Source organism: Lithobates pipiens, unplaced genomic scaffold (genome assembly GCF_037356315.1).
Source record: "Lithobates pipiens isolate NorthernLeopardFrog02 unplaced genomic scaffold, aLitPip1_a1.2 Scaffold_16, whole genome shotgun sequence".
Lineage (NCBI taxonomy): Eukaryota > Metazoa > Chordata > Amphibia > Anura > Ranidae > Lithobates > Lithobates pipiens.
This window is the reverse complement of record NW_027507748.1, coordinates 63,574,326-63,595,385: the sequence shown is the minus strand read 5'-3', so window position 1 is coordinate 63,595,385 and position 21,060 is coordinate 63,574,326. Positions and strand designations below refer to the sequence as shown.

At 43.4% G+C, this 21,060-nt stretch overlaps 1 protein-coding gene across 1 annotated transcript in view; it reads left to right on the top strand.

Annotated features, from left to right (window-relative positions):
• The window catches only part of SOD1 (superoxide dismutase 1), a 31,449-nt gene extending 10,946 nt beyond the window's left edge, over window positions 1-20,503 (top strand). Inside the window, exons 3-5 of the mRNA XM_077479996.1 lie at window positions 783-852; window positions 7,371-7,485; window positions 20,224-20,503. Coding sequence (XP_077336122.1) covers window positions 783-852; window positions 7,371-7,485; window positions 20,224-20,331 — 293 coding nt within the window. The 3' untranslated portion in view covers window positions 20,332-20,503. The remainder of the gene's footprint in view (window positions 1-782; window positions 853-7,370; window positions 7,486-20,223) is intronic.
• Window positions 20,504-21,060: the final 557 nt, after the last annotated feature.

Below are 21,060 nucleotides of genomic sequence, written 5' to 3'. Positions count from 1 at the left end.
ATGTTTGAAAGCTTCCCACACTGACCCAACCGCCTCCATCCCCTGACTGCTACGAAAAGTGGAACCATTCAAGCCAGATACTATCCAGGTACAACATGGTAATGAACCAAAAGGGGTTCAGCTTCCACATATGGACAGTGGGGTGAGCAGGCATGGGGAGTCATCGGAGAGAGCACTCCTGACGCCAAACCCCACGTCCAGCAGGCCTGGCCAAAGAGCAGGTGAATGTGGGACATGGCAGAGTGTGTGGGGTGGGGGGGCAGGAGTTAAAGCAAGAGTACACAACTGCTGTTGGGCGTTTATACCTCCCAGGTATCTATCATGGAGAACTGAGGAACCTCCCTAAAACAGATTTTAATATTCAGAACATCTTTTTAACTATTAGACATGTAATTCAAGGCCTGGGGACCACCCAGCGTCACCAAGCCTCGTTTTTTTTAATTTTTAATTTTTTTTTGGTTTGTGTGTTGGATACAGAGGGATGATGCCCACCTAAGCAACCAATTCGGTAAATGGATAAAAATGCAGTTTTCAGTTGCAGCTGTTGGGCTGACGACACACATTAATATAACGTCGCAATAGCCTTTGGGTTTTGCTGACCATATAGTACCAAAGCCTGACTCCTTGGCTATAGTTGAAGAATTTGTTGTATAGGTAGGCCCCGACATTAACTTGCCAAAACCATGTAATCGGTGAGGTGTCCGGTTTAAGCCAACCAACCAATTTGTTCTGTATAGCTAGTTTATGGGATCTGTTTCATAATGGGTGTTCTGTCTCTACAGGCTGTGTAAGTGCTGGTCCACATTTCAACCCCGAAGGCAAGACTCATGGTGGTCCAGAGGATGAAGTGAGGTAATTGTACTTTTTATACACGGTTTTACTGGATGTTGTTCAAAATCCAAGTAACAGAGTAAATGTTAGATGTAAACATTAAGAGATTACTTGTAGTAATCAGTGTTTGCCACACTACTAGAAAAATCAGATGGCATAAGGGGTGCCCCCCCCCCCAGCAAAGGCCAACGTGTACAATGAGCTGTGCACATTGTTGTATGCTGTTGTCTTATCAGTGTCTGCCATTCTGTAAGCACATGGACAGATCAAGTCATATGCTGCCTCTAGGCCTGGCAGACTGCACTGTGGCATGGAGATGTGATTATAAAACCAAAGAGTTAGTGGTATTAGGGCTAGGGAAGCCAAACTTCGATTAATATATTGTGCAAAAGCGCAGAATTTTATCATGCATTAATTGCTACTACAGTTGGCAGCAGCCAGGTGATCCCGCTTCTGGGTGCGGCCAAGACTAAGTCTTGGTGAGAAGACCACAGTATACGTTTTTTTTTTCTATTGTGATTCCTTATGAAATATGAGTGTAAAATTTTAATAAAGTGAATTTGTTATACTGATTTACACTATGGTAAGCAGTCTAATTCTGGATTACTGTGTAGAGAATTTTGGTACAATAACAGGAGTAGACAGTTGAGGATTGTCCAACTAAGTTCTTGTAGACCTATGAGTAGGTCTACACTCAAGGTGAGGGACCATTCTGCATATACAGTAGGTGGCGCACAGTGAGGTGGACTAATTGAGCATGGCTTGTGCTTTCAGTGCACTAGTTAACATGATTTGCACTTTAGGAGTCAACTATAATGTGCTATGACTTTTATTTTTATTTTTTTATAGGTTTAATCCTGATTTTAGTTGCTAATTTGAGCAAGTGCCCCAATGGTTTCACTTTTATTCACAAGCATACATGCCTCTTTAACCACTTGCCGCCCGCCCTATAGGCAATTGATGGCTGCAAAGTGGTTGCATAATCCTGATCGGATGTGATCAGGATTTCGAGCCGCTGTGTGCCCCCGGGGGCGTGCCTCGCGGCAATCGTTGTTGCAGGGTGTCGGTCTGACACCCTGCAACTACGATCTCGGTAAAGAGTCTCCGACAGACTCTTTACCACATGATCAGCCATGTCCAATCATGGCTGATCAGTTTAAATGGGAAGAGCCGGTGATCGACTTTTCCTCACACTCGTCAGACGCGAGTAGAGGAGAGCCGATTGGCTGCTCCTCTGACGGGGGTGGGGGCGGTCTGTGCTGACCACCAGGGACGCCACCAGACCACCAGGTATGCCCAGCAAAAGGTAATCCTCCCCAGACCACCAGGTATGCCCAGCAAAAGGTAATCCTCTCCAGGTATGCCCAGCAAAAGGTAATCCTCCCTAGACCACCAGGGATGCAAATCAGTGCCCACAATGGGCATCACTGATTGGCATGCTTTAGTACAGTATAACATAATACAGTGCCGCCTATTGGTAGAGGTGAACAAATGCCACCAAAAAGCTCTATTTGTGGGAAAAAGATAAAAATTTCATTTAGGTACAGTGTAGCACGACCGCACAATTGTCATTCAAAGAGTGACAGCGCTGAAAGCTCAAAATTGGTCTGGGCAGGAATGTGTTTAAGTGCCCGGTATTGAAGTGGTTAAAAAAATGCATAGTAATTACTTTTCTTACATCAGAGGACACAGCCATATTACTTATGTGGGTTATAGGGCATGCCAGTGTCCATCTCTCACTGGCCCTAAGACAAGAAGTGTTCTCCCCTATTTAACCCCTCCCACTACTGGGAGTCCTCAGTTTTTTTGTTTTTTTTGTATTTTTGCCAGTGTCTAAGGTGTTGGTCACAAGTAAAGATGTACGTAGCTCCACTGGAAGCTTCCTTGCTGGGGCTAGGCATGCTGACCGGATACGTTCTGATGTCTTTTTCATGGGCTAGATGGATGGTACCCGGGCCTCGTGTCAGAAGAAACAAGGTTTTACTTGCACACGCTCCTTTTTAGAGAGCTAGACCCTGGGATCCAGTACTTTGTGGTAGTAAGGCCATAACGTTTTTACTGGCAGGGTGTTGTCGCAGGCCCAGGATTGTGGGTAACCTGATGTTCCCCTGTTCCTGACTGTTTCGGAACCCACTGTGAAGATCGGGTTTATCTCCGATAACCCTGCTGCGAGGAAAAAATAAGGGAGATTTTCAGGAATTTCCCCTTTGTATAATGCTGTCATGCCTATGTTTCACCACTGGGGGCTGTATTGAGCACTCACCGGCCTGATGCTGGAAATGGAGTGGAAGCCTTCATTTCTCCTCTCCTCCAGCCGCAAGCAGATCCTCCACTAAGAAAAGGGGTCACGGTCGCCTCCTGCGCCCCCGATTGTTTTTTTTTCTTTTTTCTTTTTTTAATACTTTACCAGGCTAGGATTAATAGCGGCTATTAGTGCTGGACTATAACCTAGAAGTGTACATTCTTTTGCTGGTAGTGCCTCTGCTTTATGCTTCAGGCTATGGGTGGTTTGAGACCAGGAACTCCAAGGGTTCTAAAGGGGTCAATGGTTTCACAATAAACTAAATCCATTTCCAAAAGGGTTATCCTCAGAGGGATGCGGCTGGTAAGATGAGCCGTCAGGGGGAACTGTTACAGCTGTGCTAGACACTTCAGTCCCTGTATACATCACCCAAGGTTTTTTCTTCTACCATTCTTAAAGAAGATTAATGCTATGATAGCTCTCCATAGTGGGTCTAAACATGGCAGATTCACATCTAGTGCTCTCGACTCCTTATTGAGTTGCAGGAGGCTGGGCATCTGGTAGATCTTCCAAATATTTGGAAGATACTTGTTTATCCTCTTCCGAGGATCCTAATATAGGAGTAGCATCACAAGACAGGTTGCTTGTGCACTCTCTTACTGAATTGGTTCATCAACTTTTTCTGCCTGCAGCACAGGCTCTTGAGGGACCCACCTCTAATTTGGGTTCATTAGAACATCCCCAGATGGGGGAGGTTCTGTCTTCCTATTCATGCATTGCTAAAAAAGCTTGTGTATTCTGAATGGGAACATCCGGATAAAATTTATCCTCCTAGGAAATTCTCCACACTTTATGGAAGAGGATTTCTATAAGAAATAGGGGGTTCCAGCAGTTGTAGCTGCAAGAATCTCAAATGTCTGGGAATAATGCACTGATAAAGGATCCAACAGTTAAAACCTCTTTCTTAAAGCAATATGTCTTTAGCAAGTTCAGTAGTGCAGCCGGCTTTCTGCAATTGGTGTAAATCAGTCCATTAAGGAACAGTTTATGGAGATACTTAAAATTCTACCTGATCAGCAGGCCCAGCAATGGGCTGGCATATCAGGCGTGATGTTTCACAGATGCCATGACAGATTCTATCATTTAAGCCTGACAGATTATGCTTGGACTAGTGCATTCTCGCAGAGTTTTATGGCTGAAAAATTGGTCAGCCGAAGCACCCTGTAAAAATGAATTCCTAGTCGGTTTACCCTTTTTCATGGTGAACGGCTATTTGAAAAAGGTACCTCTAATGGGAAAAGCTCTTTTACTAGTAAAGAAGTTCAAATATTTCTCCATTAAGCGTGCTGCCTCTCCTGTGCCAGGGGCATCGTCCTCTAGGCTCTATGGCCTCAACCATCCAGTTCAAGGGGGAAACCCCAAGCTCAGTGCCAGGGTCAGAAGAGATCTGTGGGCAGAAAGCCCACAAAGCAGGATGGTAAAGCCTCCTCGAAGGGGTGCCCCCGCTTGCTCAGGTGGGTGGAAGGCTCCTGCCTTTCTCATAGATCTGTCAGAAACAATGTCAAGACAGATGGATGGCTTCTGCAGTTTTCTCTAGGTACAACTAGAGCTGCGAGCGGTTCCATCCCCTTGTTTTTCTAAGGGCAAATGTTCCCAAGGATCCAGAGAAAAGCCTTTCTGGCTCTGGATCATCTATTATCCCAGTCGGTGATATCAGAGGTTCCCTTAGTGGAACAGGGCACAGGTTTTGCTTCAAACCTTTCAAGGTTCCAGAACTAAACAGATGAGACCCATTCTAGATCTGAATCGGCACTTAAACATCCGATCCTTTTGCATGAAGCCAATCCAATTGGTTGTCCATCCTGCAAGGAGGGAAGTTCTTGGCTATAATTCATGTAAAATGTGCATATTTCCATGTGCCAATATTTCCCGCTCACCAGAAATTTCTGCAGTTTGAAATATCAAATCATCATTTTCAGTTGTAGCCCTGCCATTCGGTTTAGCCACAGCACCACGGGTATTCTGAAAGATTCTGGCAGCTCCTTGAGCCAGATTAAGGGCTCAAGGCATAATGGTCCTAGTCTATTTAGATCTACCTTTTTTAATAAGATCCTTCAGTCTCGGGTCTAAACCAGAGTCTCATAGCTGTAAACTACCTGGAATCTCTGGGTTGGATACTCAACCTAGAAATCTCCTCCTTAAAACCATAAAGGAGATTACAGTACTTGGGACTGGTTATGGATACCATACAGAAGAAGGTATTCTTACCCCAGACAAGAATCGGTTCCATTGAAGGACTGATTCAACTTATCAAAACAAAGTAAAATCCTTCCATTTTGGCTGTGCATAAGATTGTTAGGGGAAAGGGTGGCCTCCTTCGAGGCCGTCCCTTACACGCAGTTTTCACTCAAGACTGCTTCAAATCACCATTATGTCAGTCTGGAATAGATTCAGACCTTGGTTTTTGTATTGTTGTTTTCCAATATGTGACCTAGTCGGAGCCTAAATTGGTGTTTTTTTTTTATCCAGCAAAAGGGAAAATCTTTTCTACCTGTATCCTGGAAAGTGTTAACAGATGCCAGCCTCCTAGGCAGGGGAGCAGCCCTAGAAGATTGTCCAGGGGAGATGGTCCAGGTTAGAGGACCTTGTCCAAATCTTCCAAAAAATGTTGATGGGCAGTCTGACTATGGGACTATCCTGTCAGACAAGGCCACGGCTGTGGCTTACATCAATCACCAGGGGGCACGAGAAATTGTGCCACCCAAAGAGGTGCATATTTTAGCTTGGGCAGAACACCGCCTTCCTTGCCTATCGGCAGTTTTCATTCCAGGAATAGACTTGACAGGTGGACTTCAGACTCTGCTGTTATAGCCAGACCTTTTTGCACAAGGTCCGGTATTCCATCCTACCTTACGGAGGAAATCCCACTATTTTCCAAATGGATTTGTCAAGTGATCAAGCTTCAGCTTGAAGAAAATTCTTCCTTCCCATGTTAGAGCACTCATCCAGGGCGATTAGTACCTCTTGGGTGGTGCATCATCAGGCCTCTATGGCTCAGATCTGTAAGACTGCTACTTGGTCTTCAGCTCATACGTTTATCAGATTTTATCAAATCAATATTAAAGGTCACAAGGATATTGCCTTTAGGCGCAGTATAGTATACTGCAGTAAAAGTCCTCTGGCTTCCTTTTTTGCCCTACTTTTTGGTTGTCACCCCTCCCTTCAGTTGCCATTGCTATGGGACATCCCACATAGTAAGTACTATGGCTCTGTGTTCCCTGATGTAAGAAAACAGGATTTTTATAAGGGCTTACCTGTAAAATCCTTTTCTTTGATGTACATCAGGGAACACAGGTCCCTCTCTCCTTGGTATACTTTGTATTGCTTGGCTACAAAACTGAGGACTCCCAGTAGTGGGAGTGGTTATATAGGGAGTACGCTTCTTGCCTTAGGGTGTGCCAGTGTCTATCAGTGGCCCTATAATCCACATGGTAAGTACTATGGCTCTGTCCCTCCTGATGTAGATCAAAGAGGGATCTTACGGGTAAGCTGTTATAAAAATACATCACTTTATTTTTATTTATTTTTTTTTCATTAAAATCCCTCTTGGTTTGCTACAAGGGTGGTTGTGGTAGCAGACAATCCATCTTACTTTGCAATAAAAATGTGACTGCAGGTGTATGCAGAGTCCCATGAGGCATTGCAGGACTAATGGCTCCAACTACTTGGAGGCATGATGGGACTTGTAGTTCTGCAATAGCTGGAGGGCTGACTTTTGCATACCCCTGTCTTAGGGTAACTTTTGTGAGCTGGTTTTTTCTTTTACCACTGACTTTTGCTTGGTGTTCTACTCTGCATGTTTGTAATGGTTTAACATCGCCAAAACAATGGCTGGGCAAAAACTCCTGCCAGTTGCAAAGTTTATTCAGCGTTGGTTTTTTTTTTTTTTGTTTTTTTGGGAATTTCATATTTACTTTGAGATGGTTTACCACAGCTGCAAACCTACCTCAAGCTCAGGACATTGACATGACCTGCAGGTTTATGGAACGCTAACTATTTAATTTACTGTCCTTAATGCAATTTTTAGATGCCTATGGGTCCAGCTGCCTCTTGTCTATTGGTGGGGGCAGCCTAAACTGTACAGAGAACATTGACATTCTCTGAATGAAGCCTTTACTCCTGGGTGCTTCTTGCATGTTCAGCTATGTAGTTGTCCTTTCTTTCTTTTCTTTTTTTTTCTTCTTTTTTTTTTTTTTTTTTTTTGTTTTTTTTGAGCAGAGCTGTCTTTGTCTTTCAGGCATGTTGGAGACCTTGGAAATATAACATCAGATGCTGGTGTTGCCGATATTAATATTAAAGATAAACTAATTAGTTTAAAAGGAAATCATTCTATCATTGGACGCACAGCAGTGGTAAGTGAATACTGCACATCAGACCACTACAGAGTGCAAATACAAACAATATGTACATTGCTTGCAGGGTTTAAAGAGTATAAAGCTCTCTCGCTCTCGACTGAGAAACGGACTACTACTCAGTAGCCATGTGCAAAGGGGTATTTTGCTTTGTAAGCATAAATTGCCTCTTATGGTGGATGTTGTTGAATTGGGTGTCATGAGATTGTGTAGGGTGCCTTAACTGAGGTTGATAATCGCTTATCCTAGAGGAAGGCAAACAGAAGCGGGGGGAAAATCCTTCATGATTCCATGGGAGGCAACTTGATATTTGCTGGTTAAACTATATTTGCCTATAAGGCCAGCCAGACTGAGTTATATATATTTATTTTTATTTTTTTTTCCTGCAACCACAGGAAAATCTCTCAATTCCCCCATCAAGTCAGTGACTGGAATTCCTTCCACAGCCAGCTTACGTGTTTGTGTACAAGTTTATATTTTGTGCATTTAGGTATGCGTCCAACTGAGCTGGCTGGAACTAGTCCTTGATGGTATATTCACTCACAAATCTGGAAATGCTTGGAGAGCCTGTAATTGTAAAAGCAGGTTACCTTGACCCAAAGTCAAGTAGAACAAAGATGCAGGCAGATGGGTTTTTTTTGGGGGGGGGGGGGAGGAATATTTGCTTAGGTTCTAATTGCTCCAATATATGTAGCCTCACTGACTGGCAGGAATGGGAGGGGGGGGCAAGTTTTTCAACTTTAAGAGGAAAGTTGAGCTGCAGATAACTTGTCCTGTAATAGTTTAAATATGCAGTTTTCACTGTAGGCAGACTTGTTAGGTCAACCTTGGGTGGTTTAACCCTTTTGTTGCCAGGTCCCTATGGGGGGGCAGCTCTGTTTATCACACAATCCAGTGGCTGCAGCCACCTGGATTGTGTGACACTGACGGGCAGGCTCCTGCCTGTCACATGGAAGCATTCGGGCTGCTGCCTGATTGCTCACACTCCCGATACCCCGCCATGCTTACCAGGCTCCGTTTGTCCATCTTCCCAGGAGCTCCATGGCGGGTGCCGGTGGCTGGAGGTACAGAGGACTTGCGTTCACTCTCCTCCCCTTTGTGTGACCCGGAAAACTACTTTACTTCGGAGTCAAGCGCTCAGTGTTATCAGCTAGCTCAGCCGGGAAATGTTTTATAATGTGATTTGCATTGCAAAACATTTAGTGAAGCACAGGGGAAACATTTAGACAGATATATGGTACAGTAGGTTTTGGTGCTGTTTCTTAAGCTGATAAGAATGTATGTATATATTATGTTCCTTATGAATGACACTTTTTTTGCGAGGAGAAACTTTATACTAGGCTAGAAAACTTCATAGACAATAACTCATCCCAAGGTTTTAATGAAGGAAAAAGGGGGAATTTTTTTTTTTTGTTGCCCAAAAGTTTATTTTTTTATTTTTGGTCTTTTCCCTTATATTGGGTTAAATGGGTGCCATCAAATATTTTGGTACATAAAAATAAAAAAAGCTATTTTAAACTTGAGAAAAAATGCTATTAGAACCTCCTGGTCTTTTCGTATAGACAAAAATGTTTTATTTGTTTGCTAAAAGATGCCTTTTTTAATCCTACTGTTTATCTCCAGAGAAAGAGGAACCTACTATGAATTTATCATACAAAATCCTTTGTGGGGAAAAAATACAAAAGTGATAGCGATCGCAGATAAATAACTCGGTCCCCCTATTTTCATATAAAGTGACTGGTGCATCAATACAATAAAGTGCTTGTGCTATCGTGAAAAAACTGCAAATGATGTTGCAACTTGTACATAAAGTGACTTTTGCTTGTAAACAAGTTTACTGGTGCTTTGTGTAAACTAACAGGTAACTAGGTGCTCTCAGAATAGTCCCATGAGTGAAAGTCCAGCATCTCAGGGAAAATTCCTTCACATGTAAATCGGGTGTGTGGTGATATGATCCATGCCCCTATTGCCAATGCACTCACCGGAGCCTCTAACCCCTCCCGGGGTATTGCCCTGTCACAGTATGTGCCACTGTGTAGCAATTTAGGGATTCCCCAGCTTCAATGTGCTGGCACTACTGGGTATTAGTCCTGTATATTCACCATATAAAAGAAGGGGATGCCCATAGCATAACTTCATTTTCATAAATTGAAATTATGATAAACTACTCAATTTCCATGGAAAAATACCACGCGCATGTTTGATTACCGCTTGTATCAGCAGAAACCGGAAGTGATGCAATGCCGTTCTACGCAGTCCAGTCGACTGATGACCAAATGCGTAGAACAGCATTGCATCACTTCCAGTTTCTGCTGATACAGCGTGCATGCTTATTGCTTGTATTTTTTTTTCATGGAAATGTGAGTAGTTTATCATTTCAAAAAACGAAATTATGCTATGGGCATACTCTTCTCTTTTTATATGGTGAATATGCAAGACTAATACCCAGTAGTGCCAGCACATGGAAGCCGGGGAATCCCTAAATTGCTACAGTGGCACATACTGTGACGGCGCAATACCCCGGGAGTGGTTAGGGGCACAGATCATATCGCCACACGATTTACATGTGAAGGAATTCTCCCTGAGATGCTGGACTTTCACTCATGAGACTATTCTGAGAGCACCTAGTTACCTGTTTGTTTTTTTTTTTTGTTTTTTGTCCTGCTGGTTTACACAAAGCACCAGTCGCTTGTTCACAAGCATGAGTCCCTTTATGTGAAAAACGCAACTGATGCAACTTTTACAATAGCACATAGGCACTTGTTTGTATTGATGCACCAGTCCCTTTATACGAAAATATAGGGGGATGGAGTTGTTGTTTTTATCTGCGATCGCTATCACTTTTGTGTGGTTTTTGGGTTTTTCCACCAAGTATTTTGTACGATTAATTTCATAGTAGTAGGTTCCTCTTTTTTTTCTCCGGAGATGAACTGTAGGATTAAAAGGCATTTTAGCACACAAGTTTTTGGGTCTACATGAAAAGACCAGAGGTTCTAACACAGCTTTTTTTTTTTTTTTTTTTTTCTTCTAGTATAAAGTTTTTGTTTGCAAAAATTGTCATTCATAAGAAATTTATATATTATGTTCCTTATCAGCTTAAGGAACAGTGCCAAAACCTACTGTACCATATGTCTTACTATTTACCCCACCTTAGGGTAGGGGTGGCAGTTTCTGGCTTATTTGGTTTATTTGTTATAGCATTTTCACTGCGCAGATCAACCCATAGAGCGACAATTTTGGAAAAAACGCATTATTTTTTACTTTTTGTTATAATAAATATCCCCCCAAAAATAAAACACTTTTTTCCCTCAATTTAGGCCGATACGTATTCTTCTACATATTTTTGGTAAAAAAAATCGCAATAAGCGATTATTGATTGGTTTGCGCAAAAGTTATAGCGTTTACAAAATAGGGATAGTTTTATAGCATTTTTATTAATCATTTTTTATTTATTTTTTTACTAGTAATGGCGGCGATCTGCGATTTTTATTGTGACTGCGACATTGTCGGACTCATCAGACATTTTTGACACATTTTTGGGACCATTGTCATTTATACAGTAATTACTGCTATATAAATGCAGTGATTCCTGTGTAAATGACACTGGCAGTGAAAGGGTTAACCAGTGGGTGGCAGTGTAGGGGTTAAGTGTTCCTAGGGGTGTGTTACTAACTGTGGGGGGGGTTGGGCTTTCATTTAGTGTACACTGATCTCTGCTCAAATCACATGGAGCAGAGATCAGCGTCACTAGTTGCTAGGCAGAATGGGAAAATGTTGTTTATACAGCATTTCCTCCATTCGGCCGCTCCGTGAGACGATTGCGGGGATGCTCGCGGCCATCGAGTCCGCGGGTCCCGCGACCGGACTCACGGGGGTCCCGACCAGCGCGGGGGAGCACGCCGGCGGCGCGCTCCCGATGGCACGGCGGCAACGAATATTGGACGTACATGTACGCCAATATGCCTGCCCGTGCCATTCTGTCGACGTACATCGTGCGCTGGTCGGGAAGTGGTTAAAGTGAGATACTTTTTGTAAATGGAAAAGTCATCAATACCCAGTAAATGTGAATTATGTAAAAAGTAAATAAGCCTGTGACTTTAAACTTAAGATGTCCATAAAAAAAAATTTGATAAGGCAGGAAGATGTCAATCCCACATGCCGTGATGTCGGTTGAAATGTCAGCCAAGGAAACGCCCATTCTTGCAAGGCCCCCCCCCCCCCATAAGTGTTCTTACTTAAAGTGGATGTGAAGTGAACAGCCTCAGATGATGCCCAGGGATGAAAAATCTCCCTATATGTCATGCATGTATATCTTCTGTCTGCACCTTGATATTCTGTTGAGTGCAAGTTCTGTTAGAATTTTCATTTCCTGGTGCCCCTGTAGGAGGAGATCATTGCTAGAAACTGAGACACAGCTGATTGGAGAAAAGGTGCACACACCCCTTTCCACACATGCAGAGGTTGCCTATGTGTAGTTTAGCAGTCTGCTAATCCATTTATAGCATCCTCCTCCAACACTACTATCTCTGGGCCTCTGAGCTTGTCAAAAGTTAGGCTGATAACAGACTGATCATGCAAGGTGGGGATGGCCTGAGATGATGGCTGAATTTAAGGCCTCCTGCACACCAGGGGTGTGGTGTGTGGGTTTTTTTTTTTTTTTCTCCCCTCCCCCAGCAGTTTTGGGCATCAGATGTTTAACTGCCTCCATGTGGTGATGCGCACACATAGGGTTTTTATTTATTTTTTTCTGCCACAAAACGCTAGTCTGAGTGCATTTTGGAGCAGCAGTGTTTTGGCGGAAAAACAGACAGGTGTTCAACAATTGGCAGTTGTCTTTTCTGTGTTAAGCTGTGGCTGCCAGTGTTTTTAACCAGTGAATTGCTGGTTAGAGGGGCTGGGAAGCTGGCACCATGTCTTTAATGGATGAGATGGCTGTTGGCAGTAAAACAGCATGGGGGTCCCCTCAATCCATACCAGTCCCTTTGGGTCTGGTATGTAGTTTAGGGGAAATCCCATGTCCCTTTTAAAAATGTAGTCCACCAAAATCCATACCAGAGCCCTATCTGAGTAGGCAGCCTCAGCCTTCCAGCTGTGGTGAAACCACAAATCCCATCATGCCTCTGCCTCTAGGAGTCATGCCTGTGATTGTCAGTGTCTTGCGATGTCTCATGGAACTTGTAGTTTCAAAACGGCTGGACGGCCAAGGGTGCCTACCCTTAAGTCATTGTAGCCTGACAGGCCAAGAAAGGTGCAACAAGCCAGCGCCCCTGAATTTTACCAGGCCACATTCCCCTCAACATGGGTTGTGCTTTGGGGCAGGGAGGGCAGTGCCCCAAAGCACCTTGTCACTATGTTGACAAGGGCCTCTTCAACCCCCTCCCAACTATGGACTGTGGTTGTGGGGGGCTTGTTGGCATAGGGAAGCCCCTTTTTAACAAGGGAGGCCCTTATGTAAATACAGTGGCTATAAAGTCTACACATGCCTGTTAATGTCATGTTTCTGTGAAAGACCAAAAATTGTTTCATAACTTTTTCCATTAAACTAAAACAGTTGAACAAACACATCTTTTAGGTGGAGGGAAGTAAAAATAAACTAAATTATGGACCCTTAAACTAATACTTTGTTGAAGCACCTTTTTTATATTTAATTACAGCACTCAGTCTTTTTGGGCATGGGTATCAGCATGGTAAATCTTGACTTGGCAATATTGGCCCACTCTTTGCAAAAACACCCCAAATGTCAGATTGCAAGGGCATCTCCTGTGCAGACCTCTTCAGATCACCCCACAGGTTTTCAATCTTGAGGGCTGGGCCACTCCAAAAATCTTTCTTATATTCACTGACTGACACATTAGGAGAATACTAGGCATTACATGTTATGTAAAACACAGAACTTTCTAGTTCTGCCCAAGGGGCGGTCCCTTCGGCAACAACCCCTCAGCCTGCCATGCAGTGAGTTTTATTTTGCCTAGAGAAGGACCTAGGAACCCTGATGGGGGCCCATCGGTCTTCTTTTTTTTATATATCTTTTATTTTTATTATTTTGCGCAAGGTAGACTCTGATCTGCTATCAACAGCTGGCTGGGTGACAGGCTGGATACCCTTATCCTTGTAGTCTCCCCAGCCTGGCCAGTGAGCGTGTGCAGACCAGAGCTCCGCACTGGGTCGGCCACGACATACCTCAGCTCCAGAGGTGGTCAGTGAGCTTAATGCTCTGGGGCGCACATATGACCAGGCTACTGATGTCTGCGTCAGTGTGCCGAGGCCAGCAGCCACCCTGTACTGATCAAAGTGGGTCTTTAATGGAATGTCTCCCAGCTCTTCAGGACTGGTAAGTACAGCTCGGCCTGCCTTGGTGGGGCAGAGCACCTGGGCATTCCCTGGGAGGTCACTTTGGGGGTCCCTGCCCTCTCTTCTCTCCCTGTCCCTTTCTTCCCTCCCTGTGGGGAATGCTGTGTGACTGCCCAGCTGTGTCATGTGCAGGGGCTCCTCTAACAAAGTTAGCTGAAGGTCCAGTCTCTTCCTTGGGTTCCCTGAAACCTTTACAGCCTTTACATGCATTTCCCATACACGCATTACTAGAGAAGCTTATGCCGAATGGGATCATCCGGATAAACCTTTTTCCCCCCTCCAAAGAGCTTCTTTAGTCTCTATCCTATGGAGGAAAAATTCACTAAGATGGAAGGTTCCAGCAGTGGACGCTGCGATTTCCAATGTGAACAGACGTTTAACTTGTCCAGTGGACAATGCACATATGCTCAAGGAGCCAACAGATAAAAAATTGGAAGGTCTGTTTAAAAACCTTTTTTTCCTTAGCAGGGACCGTAACTCAGCCTGCAATAGCAGCTATAGGCATCTGTCAGTCCTTAAAGGACCAATTTAGATGCTCTCAAAGAGCTTCCTGCACAACAAGCTCAGGAGTTGGCTGAGCTAACTAGGGCATTATGCTTTGCCATAGATGCTATAAAAGATTCTATTCAGCAGGCTTCATGCCTGGCGCTTGTACTTATACACAGTTAAAGGCACAGGGCATTACTGTCTTGGCTTATTTGGACGTTCTGTTGATAAACCAGTCAGTGGCTCGTTTGAAGCAAGGCGTAGCCATTACAAGCAGTTGCCTAAAAGACCTGGGTTGGTTTCTCACCCTAAAGAAGTCCTCCCTAAAGCCACTGAAGAGGTTGGAGTATTTGGGCATGATCATTGACACAGCCCAGAAGAGTCTTCTTGCCTCCTGCAAAGATCAGCTCCATACAGGAGCTAGTGAGGATGATCAGGTCAAGGTAAAGTCCTTCAATCTGCCTTTGCATGAGGTTGCTGGGGAAGATGGTAGATTCATTCAAGGCAGTTCACTATGCCCAATTCCATTCGAGACTTTCAAAACCGTACGCTATTTTCTTGGAACAAGATGATTCAAGCTTTAGATTTGCCAATGCGGTTGTCACCAAGAGTTTCCCAAAGCCTCAATTGGTGGTTGCTATCCCAGAACCTGCTGAAGGGAGAATGCTTCAGACCAGTTATCTGGAAAATGGTAACGACAGATGCCAGCCTTTCAGCCTGGGGAGCAGTACTAGAAAGGACGACTGTCCAGAGACAATGGCCAAGAACCAAAAGAGCATTGCCCATAAACATCCTAGAGATTTGGGCAGTATATCTGGCTCTAAGGACCTGGACCTTCAGGTTAAAGAATTGTCCTGTCAGGATCCAATCTGGCAATGCCACAGCTGTGGCATATATCAATAGCCAAGGGGGCACCAGGAGTCTCTCAGCTCAGAGGTGAACCAGATTCTAACTTGAGCAGAAGAGAATGTCCCATGCCTATTGGCAGTTTTCATTCCGGGAGTAGAGAATTGGCAAGCGGACTATCTGAGTTGCCAGCAGTTATTCCTGGGGGAATGGTCTCTTCACCCCGACGTGTTTTGGGCTGTTTGCCAAAGATGGGGGACTCCAGACGTAGATCTCCTGGCTTCCAGATTAAACACGAAGATAGTCAACTTTGTGTCCAGGACAAGGGACCCACTCCTACGGAACAGATGCATTGGTGATCCCCATGGGATCAGTTCTCACTGATCTATGCATTTCCCCTGATTCAGTTGCTACCACGACAATTTTGCAGGATCAAGCTGGAAAAGTCAGTGATGCTGGTGGCACCAGCATGGCCCAGAAGGTCATGGTATGCAGAGATCATAAAGATGGCAGTGAAGGGTCCATGGTATCAGACCTGCTATCTCAGGGGCCGATATTTCATCCTACTTTACAAACGCTAAATTTAACGGCTTGGCTATTGAGACCCACATTCTGATTCTATGATGTACTCCAAGAAAAGGCATTTTACAAGTAAGCCGTTTTAAAAAATCCTAGTTTCTTTATCATACATCATAGGACAGAGCCTCACGTATTTACATCTGGAGGTGTTCAGGCTACTGTGCCTGCGGTGGGGCACACAGACGTGGATCTTCTGGCCTCCCGTCTCAATTGGTAGGTGCTGAGATTTGTGTCCAGGACGAGATCTGTGAGCAGACACGTCAGACATGCTGGTGGCTCCATGGGATCAGTACCAGCTGATCTACACCTTTCCTCCACTGAAACTGTTACCACGTTTTGCTTCTCGGAGTGGAAGCCGAGGGGATCCCAGTAATACTGGTTGCCCAGATTGGCCTCAGCGTCCTTGGTAGTGCAAGTGGTGGCAGATGCTCTCTGACTGCCGCTGTGAGGACCTTCTGTCTCAAGGTCCAATTCTCCAGCCTGCTTTAATGCCGTGGCTATTGAGAGCCAGGTATTGAGGAACCTGGGTCTGTCTGACTCGGTGATCCCAACTATGTTGAGAGCGCGGAAGGCTTCTTTTCGGAAGATATATCATCATAGCTGGAAGGCCTAAATCTCCATGTGAGGAAGGCTGGCATCCGCGCTTTTCTATATCAAGGATCCCGCTGTTTCTTCAAGGGGTGGACCAGAAATTGTCCTTAAGCACTATTAAAGGAAAAATCGGCCCTGGTGTGTGTTTTTTTTTTTTTTTATTTATTTTTTTGTCACTGCTCCCTTCCGGAAGTCAGACTCACTGTTTTTGGTGGCTGGTCAAAAGAGGCATGGCGGTCTCGGCCACCATTTCCAGGTGGATCAGACAGATTGTAGTACAAGCCTACACCTGCCCCCCCTTTCCAGTCACAGCCCACTCCACAAGGGCAATCGCAATGTCTTGGGCCTTCTGACATCAAGCGTCTGTTCAAGTGTGTAAAGCGGCGACCAGGTCATCTGTCCACAACGTTTACCAAGTTCTACAAGGTAGATGTCAGTGTTTTGGCTGCAAAGTTTTGCATAGTTGCCATTGTGTATGCAATTTTTCCTTTTTACCAAAAAAAGCAGTAACTTTTTAAGCTAATGCACTGTTGCATTAGTTACCGCTTTTTTTAATTTTTTAATTTTTTAATTTTTTTTTTTGTGTGCGGTTGAGTCGTACCCTGGTTTTGTGGTGGTTTCCACGCGCTGTTTTTGTGGGTGAAGTTGCACTAGTTCCCACTTTCTATGGTGGATACTTTTTTTTTTTTTTATTTTATTTTTTTTAAATGCTGTTTTCCCACCCCTTGTTTGGCACTGCTTGGATGTCCCAATGGCTGAGAGGAGCTGTCAGTCGGTGAAAATAAGAGAAAATAGGATTTTTTTTTTTTTTATTTTTTTTTGTTTTCTCCGTAAAATCCTTCTCTGTAATTCACCAACTGACACAGCACCCGCCCCTCCTGTTTTTTTTTTTTTTTTCTTTGTTATACTGCTTGTTGACGTACTGATGACTGCATGGCAGCCTGAGAGGTTGTTGCCTAAGGGAACCACCCCTTGGGCAGAACTGGAAAAGTTCTGTTTTACATAACATGTAATGCCTAGTATTCTCCTAAAGGTGGCATAACAACCCAATGGCTAAGAGGAGCTGTCAGTGAATTAGAGAAAAGGATTTTATGGTGAGTAAAAAATTTTTTATTTTTTTTCTTGGTGAAGCTATTCCTTTTTGCTTTCGCTTTTATGCTTTGGGTCATTGTCCTGCTGAAAGATGAAGTTCCTCTTAATGTTCAGCTTTCTAGCAGAAGCCTGAAGGTTTTGTGCCAATTGATTGGTATTTGGAACTGTTCATAATTGCCTCTATTTTTGACTAAGGCCCCTGTTCCAGCTGAAGAGAGCCCCCAAAGCATGATGCTGCCACCACCATGCTTTACTGTGGGTATGGTGTTCTTTTGGTGATGTGCAGGTTATTTTTTTTTTTTATTTTTTTTTTGAGCCAAACGTATACCTTTTTTTTTTTTTTTGGAATTGCGGCCAAAAAGTTCAACCTTGGTTTCCCTCTGCTTTGGAAGCACCTTTTGCAGAACATCGCTTTTGCTGTAGGGTACAACTATAAATTTCAGGAAAGACCTACTAGAACAGCTGAACTTTATTTAGGTTTAATCAGAGGCACTTTATATGATGAGTACTGACTCCTATTGAGTTTGCATGCGATTGCTGAAGTCTGAATACAGCTACATCTCCAGTTATAAGACTTATGAAACCTATTTTTTTTTTTTAACCCCTGTATTTGAAATGACTTGACTTTTTGTCTCTTTATAAAAAAAAACTTACATTTTAACAGGGGTCTTTAGACTTTTTGTAGCCACTGTAGTATCCCTAATTATTCACCAATAAAATAAATTAAGACCGTTATTTATAAAAAGGAATTAATTCGCTCTGTTTAGATGGCACCGCCCCTTGTGACATCCTTAACAGAAGGCATGCTTGGATGGTGCCCCTTGGTTATTTAAGAGCTTTCAGACGGCAGGAGCCTTCATCAGGCTTGGAGGTTGTTTTGGGTTAGTGTGATTTGACAATGGATGTAGACCAGGGGGTATGAATCTATGTATTGTGTTGAGAATGCGGCAGCCAGCTTCCCAGCCTGCTCAACAGCTATTCACTGGCTAAGGGTGTTGGCGGCCCCACTCCCCCAAGTGATTGTAACCCTAAGAAAAAAATCCTTTACAGCATGATGCAAAGCATGGTGCCCTTTCATTTGTCCCCCTCTAAGCTATAATAAACCTGTCTGTTCCTCTGTGCTGACCATGGTAATCATGGCAGCTGAGCCCTAATTACTGTGGTCAGTTTACGTGCCCGTCATCCTGCTGCTCTCCTCCTACTGGCTTCCGTCAATGGGGGGGGGAATGGTTCCTCCCACTGTAGTTCTCAGATCAAGGAAGGAGAGCAGCAGGTCACAAGCACCCAGCATTACCATAACATAGTATTTTACTGAATCCCCTTTAACCCACATACGGCACATTGGATTATAATGTAAGGGGATTACACAATTTAACTTTGATGCATAACAACCCCCTTTTACACTGAAGCTACTAAATGTAGCATACATACTAGGCTAAATGCTGACATCTGGTGAAGCTAAAACCATTTATATTTTGCCCAGCGTTTCTAAAGCAGTTGGCTTTCTAGGGCATTTTGTCCTAAAACCCAACTGATTTTTGCTTTAAGTTCCCCTCTCCTACTCAGCTTGGTCATCAATTACTTGTAACCCTGCTCCTGAGATGTAGTGCCACACCCAAGTTTCTAATGAACTCTTCTGATTTCTTCAGTATTGTATGTGCACTAGAGCTGCACAATTGTTAAAAGGTTGCAATCTCAATTCAACCCCTTCACCTTTTTTTTTTCCCCTCAGTTTAGGCCAATACATATTCAACATATTTTTGGTAAATTGCAATAAGTGTTTGGTTTGCGCTAAAGTTATAGCACCCACAAAATGGGGGATGTGTATGTAGTGTGTCCTAGGGAGTGATTCTAACGTTCTGGGGGATGGTCTAGCAGTGACACGACACTGATCGCTGCTCCTGATGACAGGGAGGCAGACTATCGGTGTCCTGTCACTAGGCAGAACAGGGAGATGCTGTGTTTACATCGGCATCTCCCTGTTCTTCAGCTCTGACATGATCGCTGCGGGTATCCCTGCAGACATCAGGTCCTGCAGTCACAGCTTGCAGTGGGAAATTCAAAGTAATGTACAGCTGTGCCATTCTGCCGACATATAAATACAGCAGCCGGTTGGCAATCGGGTAAAGCGCAAGCCTTTTTTTGACTGTCATTGCTTACACGTTAAAATCAGTGTTTTCTGCTCAAATTACTTGGCACCCCCAAACATCTATTTTAGAGACCCTAGAGCAGGGATATGCAGTTAGCGGACCTCCAGTTGCTGCAGAACTACAAGTCCCATGAAGGATAGCAAGACTCTTACAGCCACAACTATGACGCCCAGAGGCATGATGGGACTTGTAGTTTTGCAACAGCTTGTAATTGCATATCCCTGCCCTAGAGAATAAAATGACAGCTGTTGCGATATTGTTACACTGCGTTTGCACAGCAGTCTTTTGAACGCTTTTTTGGGGGGGAAAAATACAGTTCAATTAACTGAAACCAGTTTTTTCATAATGTGAAAGATCTTTGCCAAGCAAAATGATTTTTCATTTTGACCAGAATCATGCTGCTGTGTGATGGGTATCATACTTTCTAGATTGCAAACAAATCAACCCTTTTAACCTTCTTTTTTTTTTTTTTTTTTTTTTTTTTTGTACGCTAATCTCCATATGCCTTATTGATAACAAGCGTGCTCTGAGTTTAGTTTTGGGTGTGGATTGAAAAAAAGGGTGGTAGTGGAAAGTCTTTGAAACAAAATCAAAGTTGGCAAACTATAAAAACCTGTTTGATTTTTATTTATTTGTTTTTTAGGTCCATGAGAAGGCAGACGACTTGGGAAAAGGTGGAGACAATGAGAGCCTGATAACTGGCAATGCTGGTGGGCGTTTGGCCTGTGGAGTCATTGGAATTTGCCAGTAAAATGGAATTGTATGTCATTGTTCAGTTTAGCCACTGCATATTTACACTTGTTCTGTTTTTTTTTTTTTTTTTGTCTGCAGTATGGTTCTCTCATTCAGTTCCAGTAAATCAATCTCAAGTGCTGTTAGCAACTATTGCATAATTTTATATAAAAAACACTGGTAACATTAAACTTTGATTCGTTTTTTTTTTTTTTTTTTTTTAAATTGGTGAACAAAAAAAACTAAGCAACAACAAAGGACCCACAACATAAAGATGGGCAAGCATTGCCAAGGGTACAGATATGCAATTAGACCTCCAGCTGTTTTAGAACAAGTCCCATATGAGGCATAGCAAGACTCTTGACAGCCACAAGCATGATACTCAGAGGCATAATGGGACATTACATTTTGCAACAGCTGGAGGTGCACTGTTTGCATATTCCTGGCCTAGTGTCTCCCAGCAGTCTTATATTTTTTATTTTTTTTATATATATTTTTTATTCTTCTGTACAAAGGTGGCCATCTTGGTAGAAAAGCACAGCACGACATCTCAAAATTGCCTGTGACTTCTGTCAAAGGTGGAAGTGCCATTGATCTCCTATTGCTGAATCCAGCAAAGGATTGCTTGGCACCTTACGCAAGGTGTATTCCTGTTCAGTAGGAATTCCACACATTTAAATAGTATCACTCAAAAAATTTTACTTTTCCTTTAACAACTTTTTACTTCTATTTGTTACTTTTACAGGAA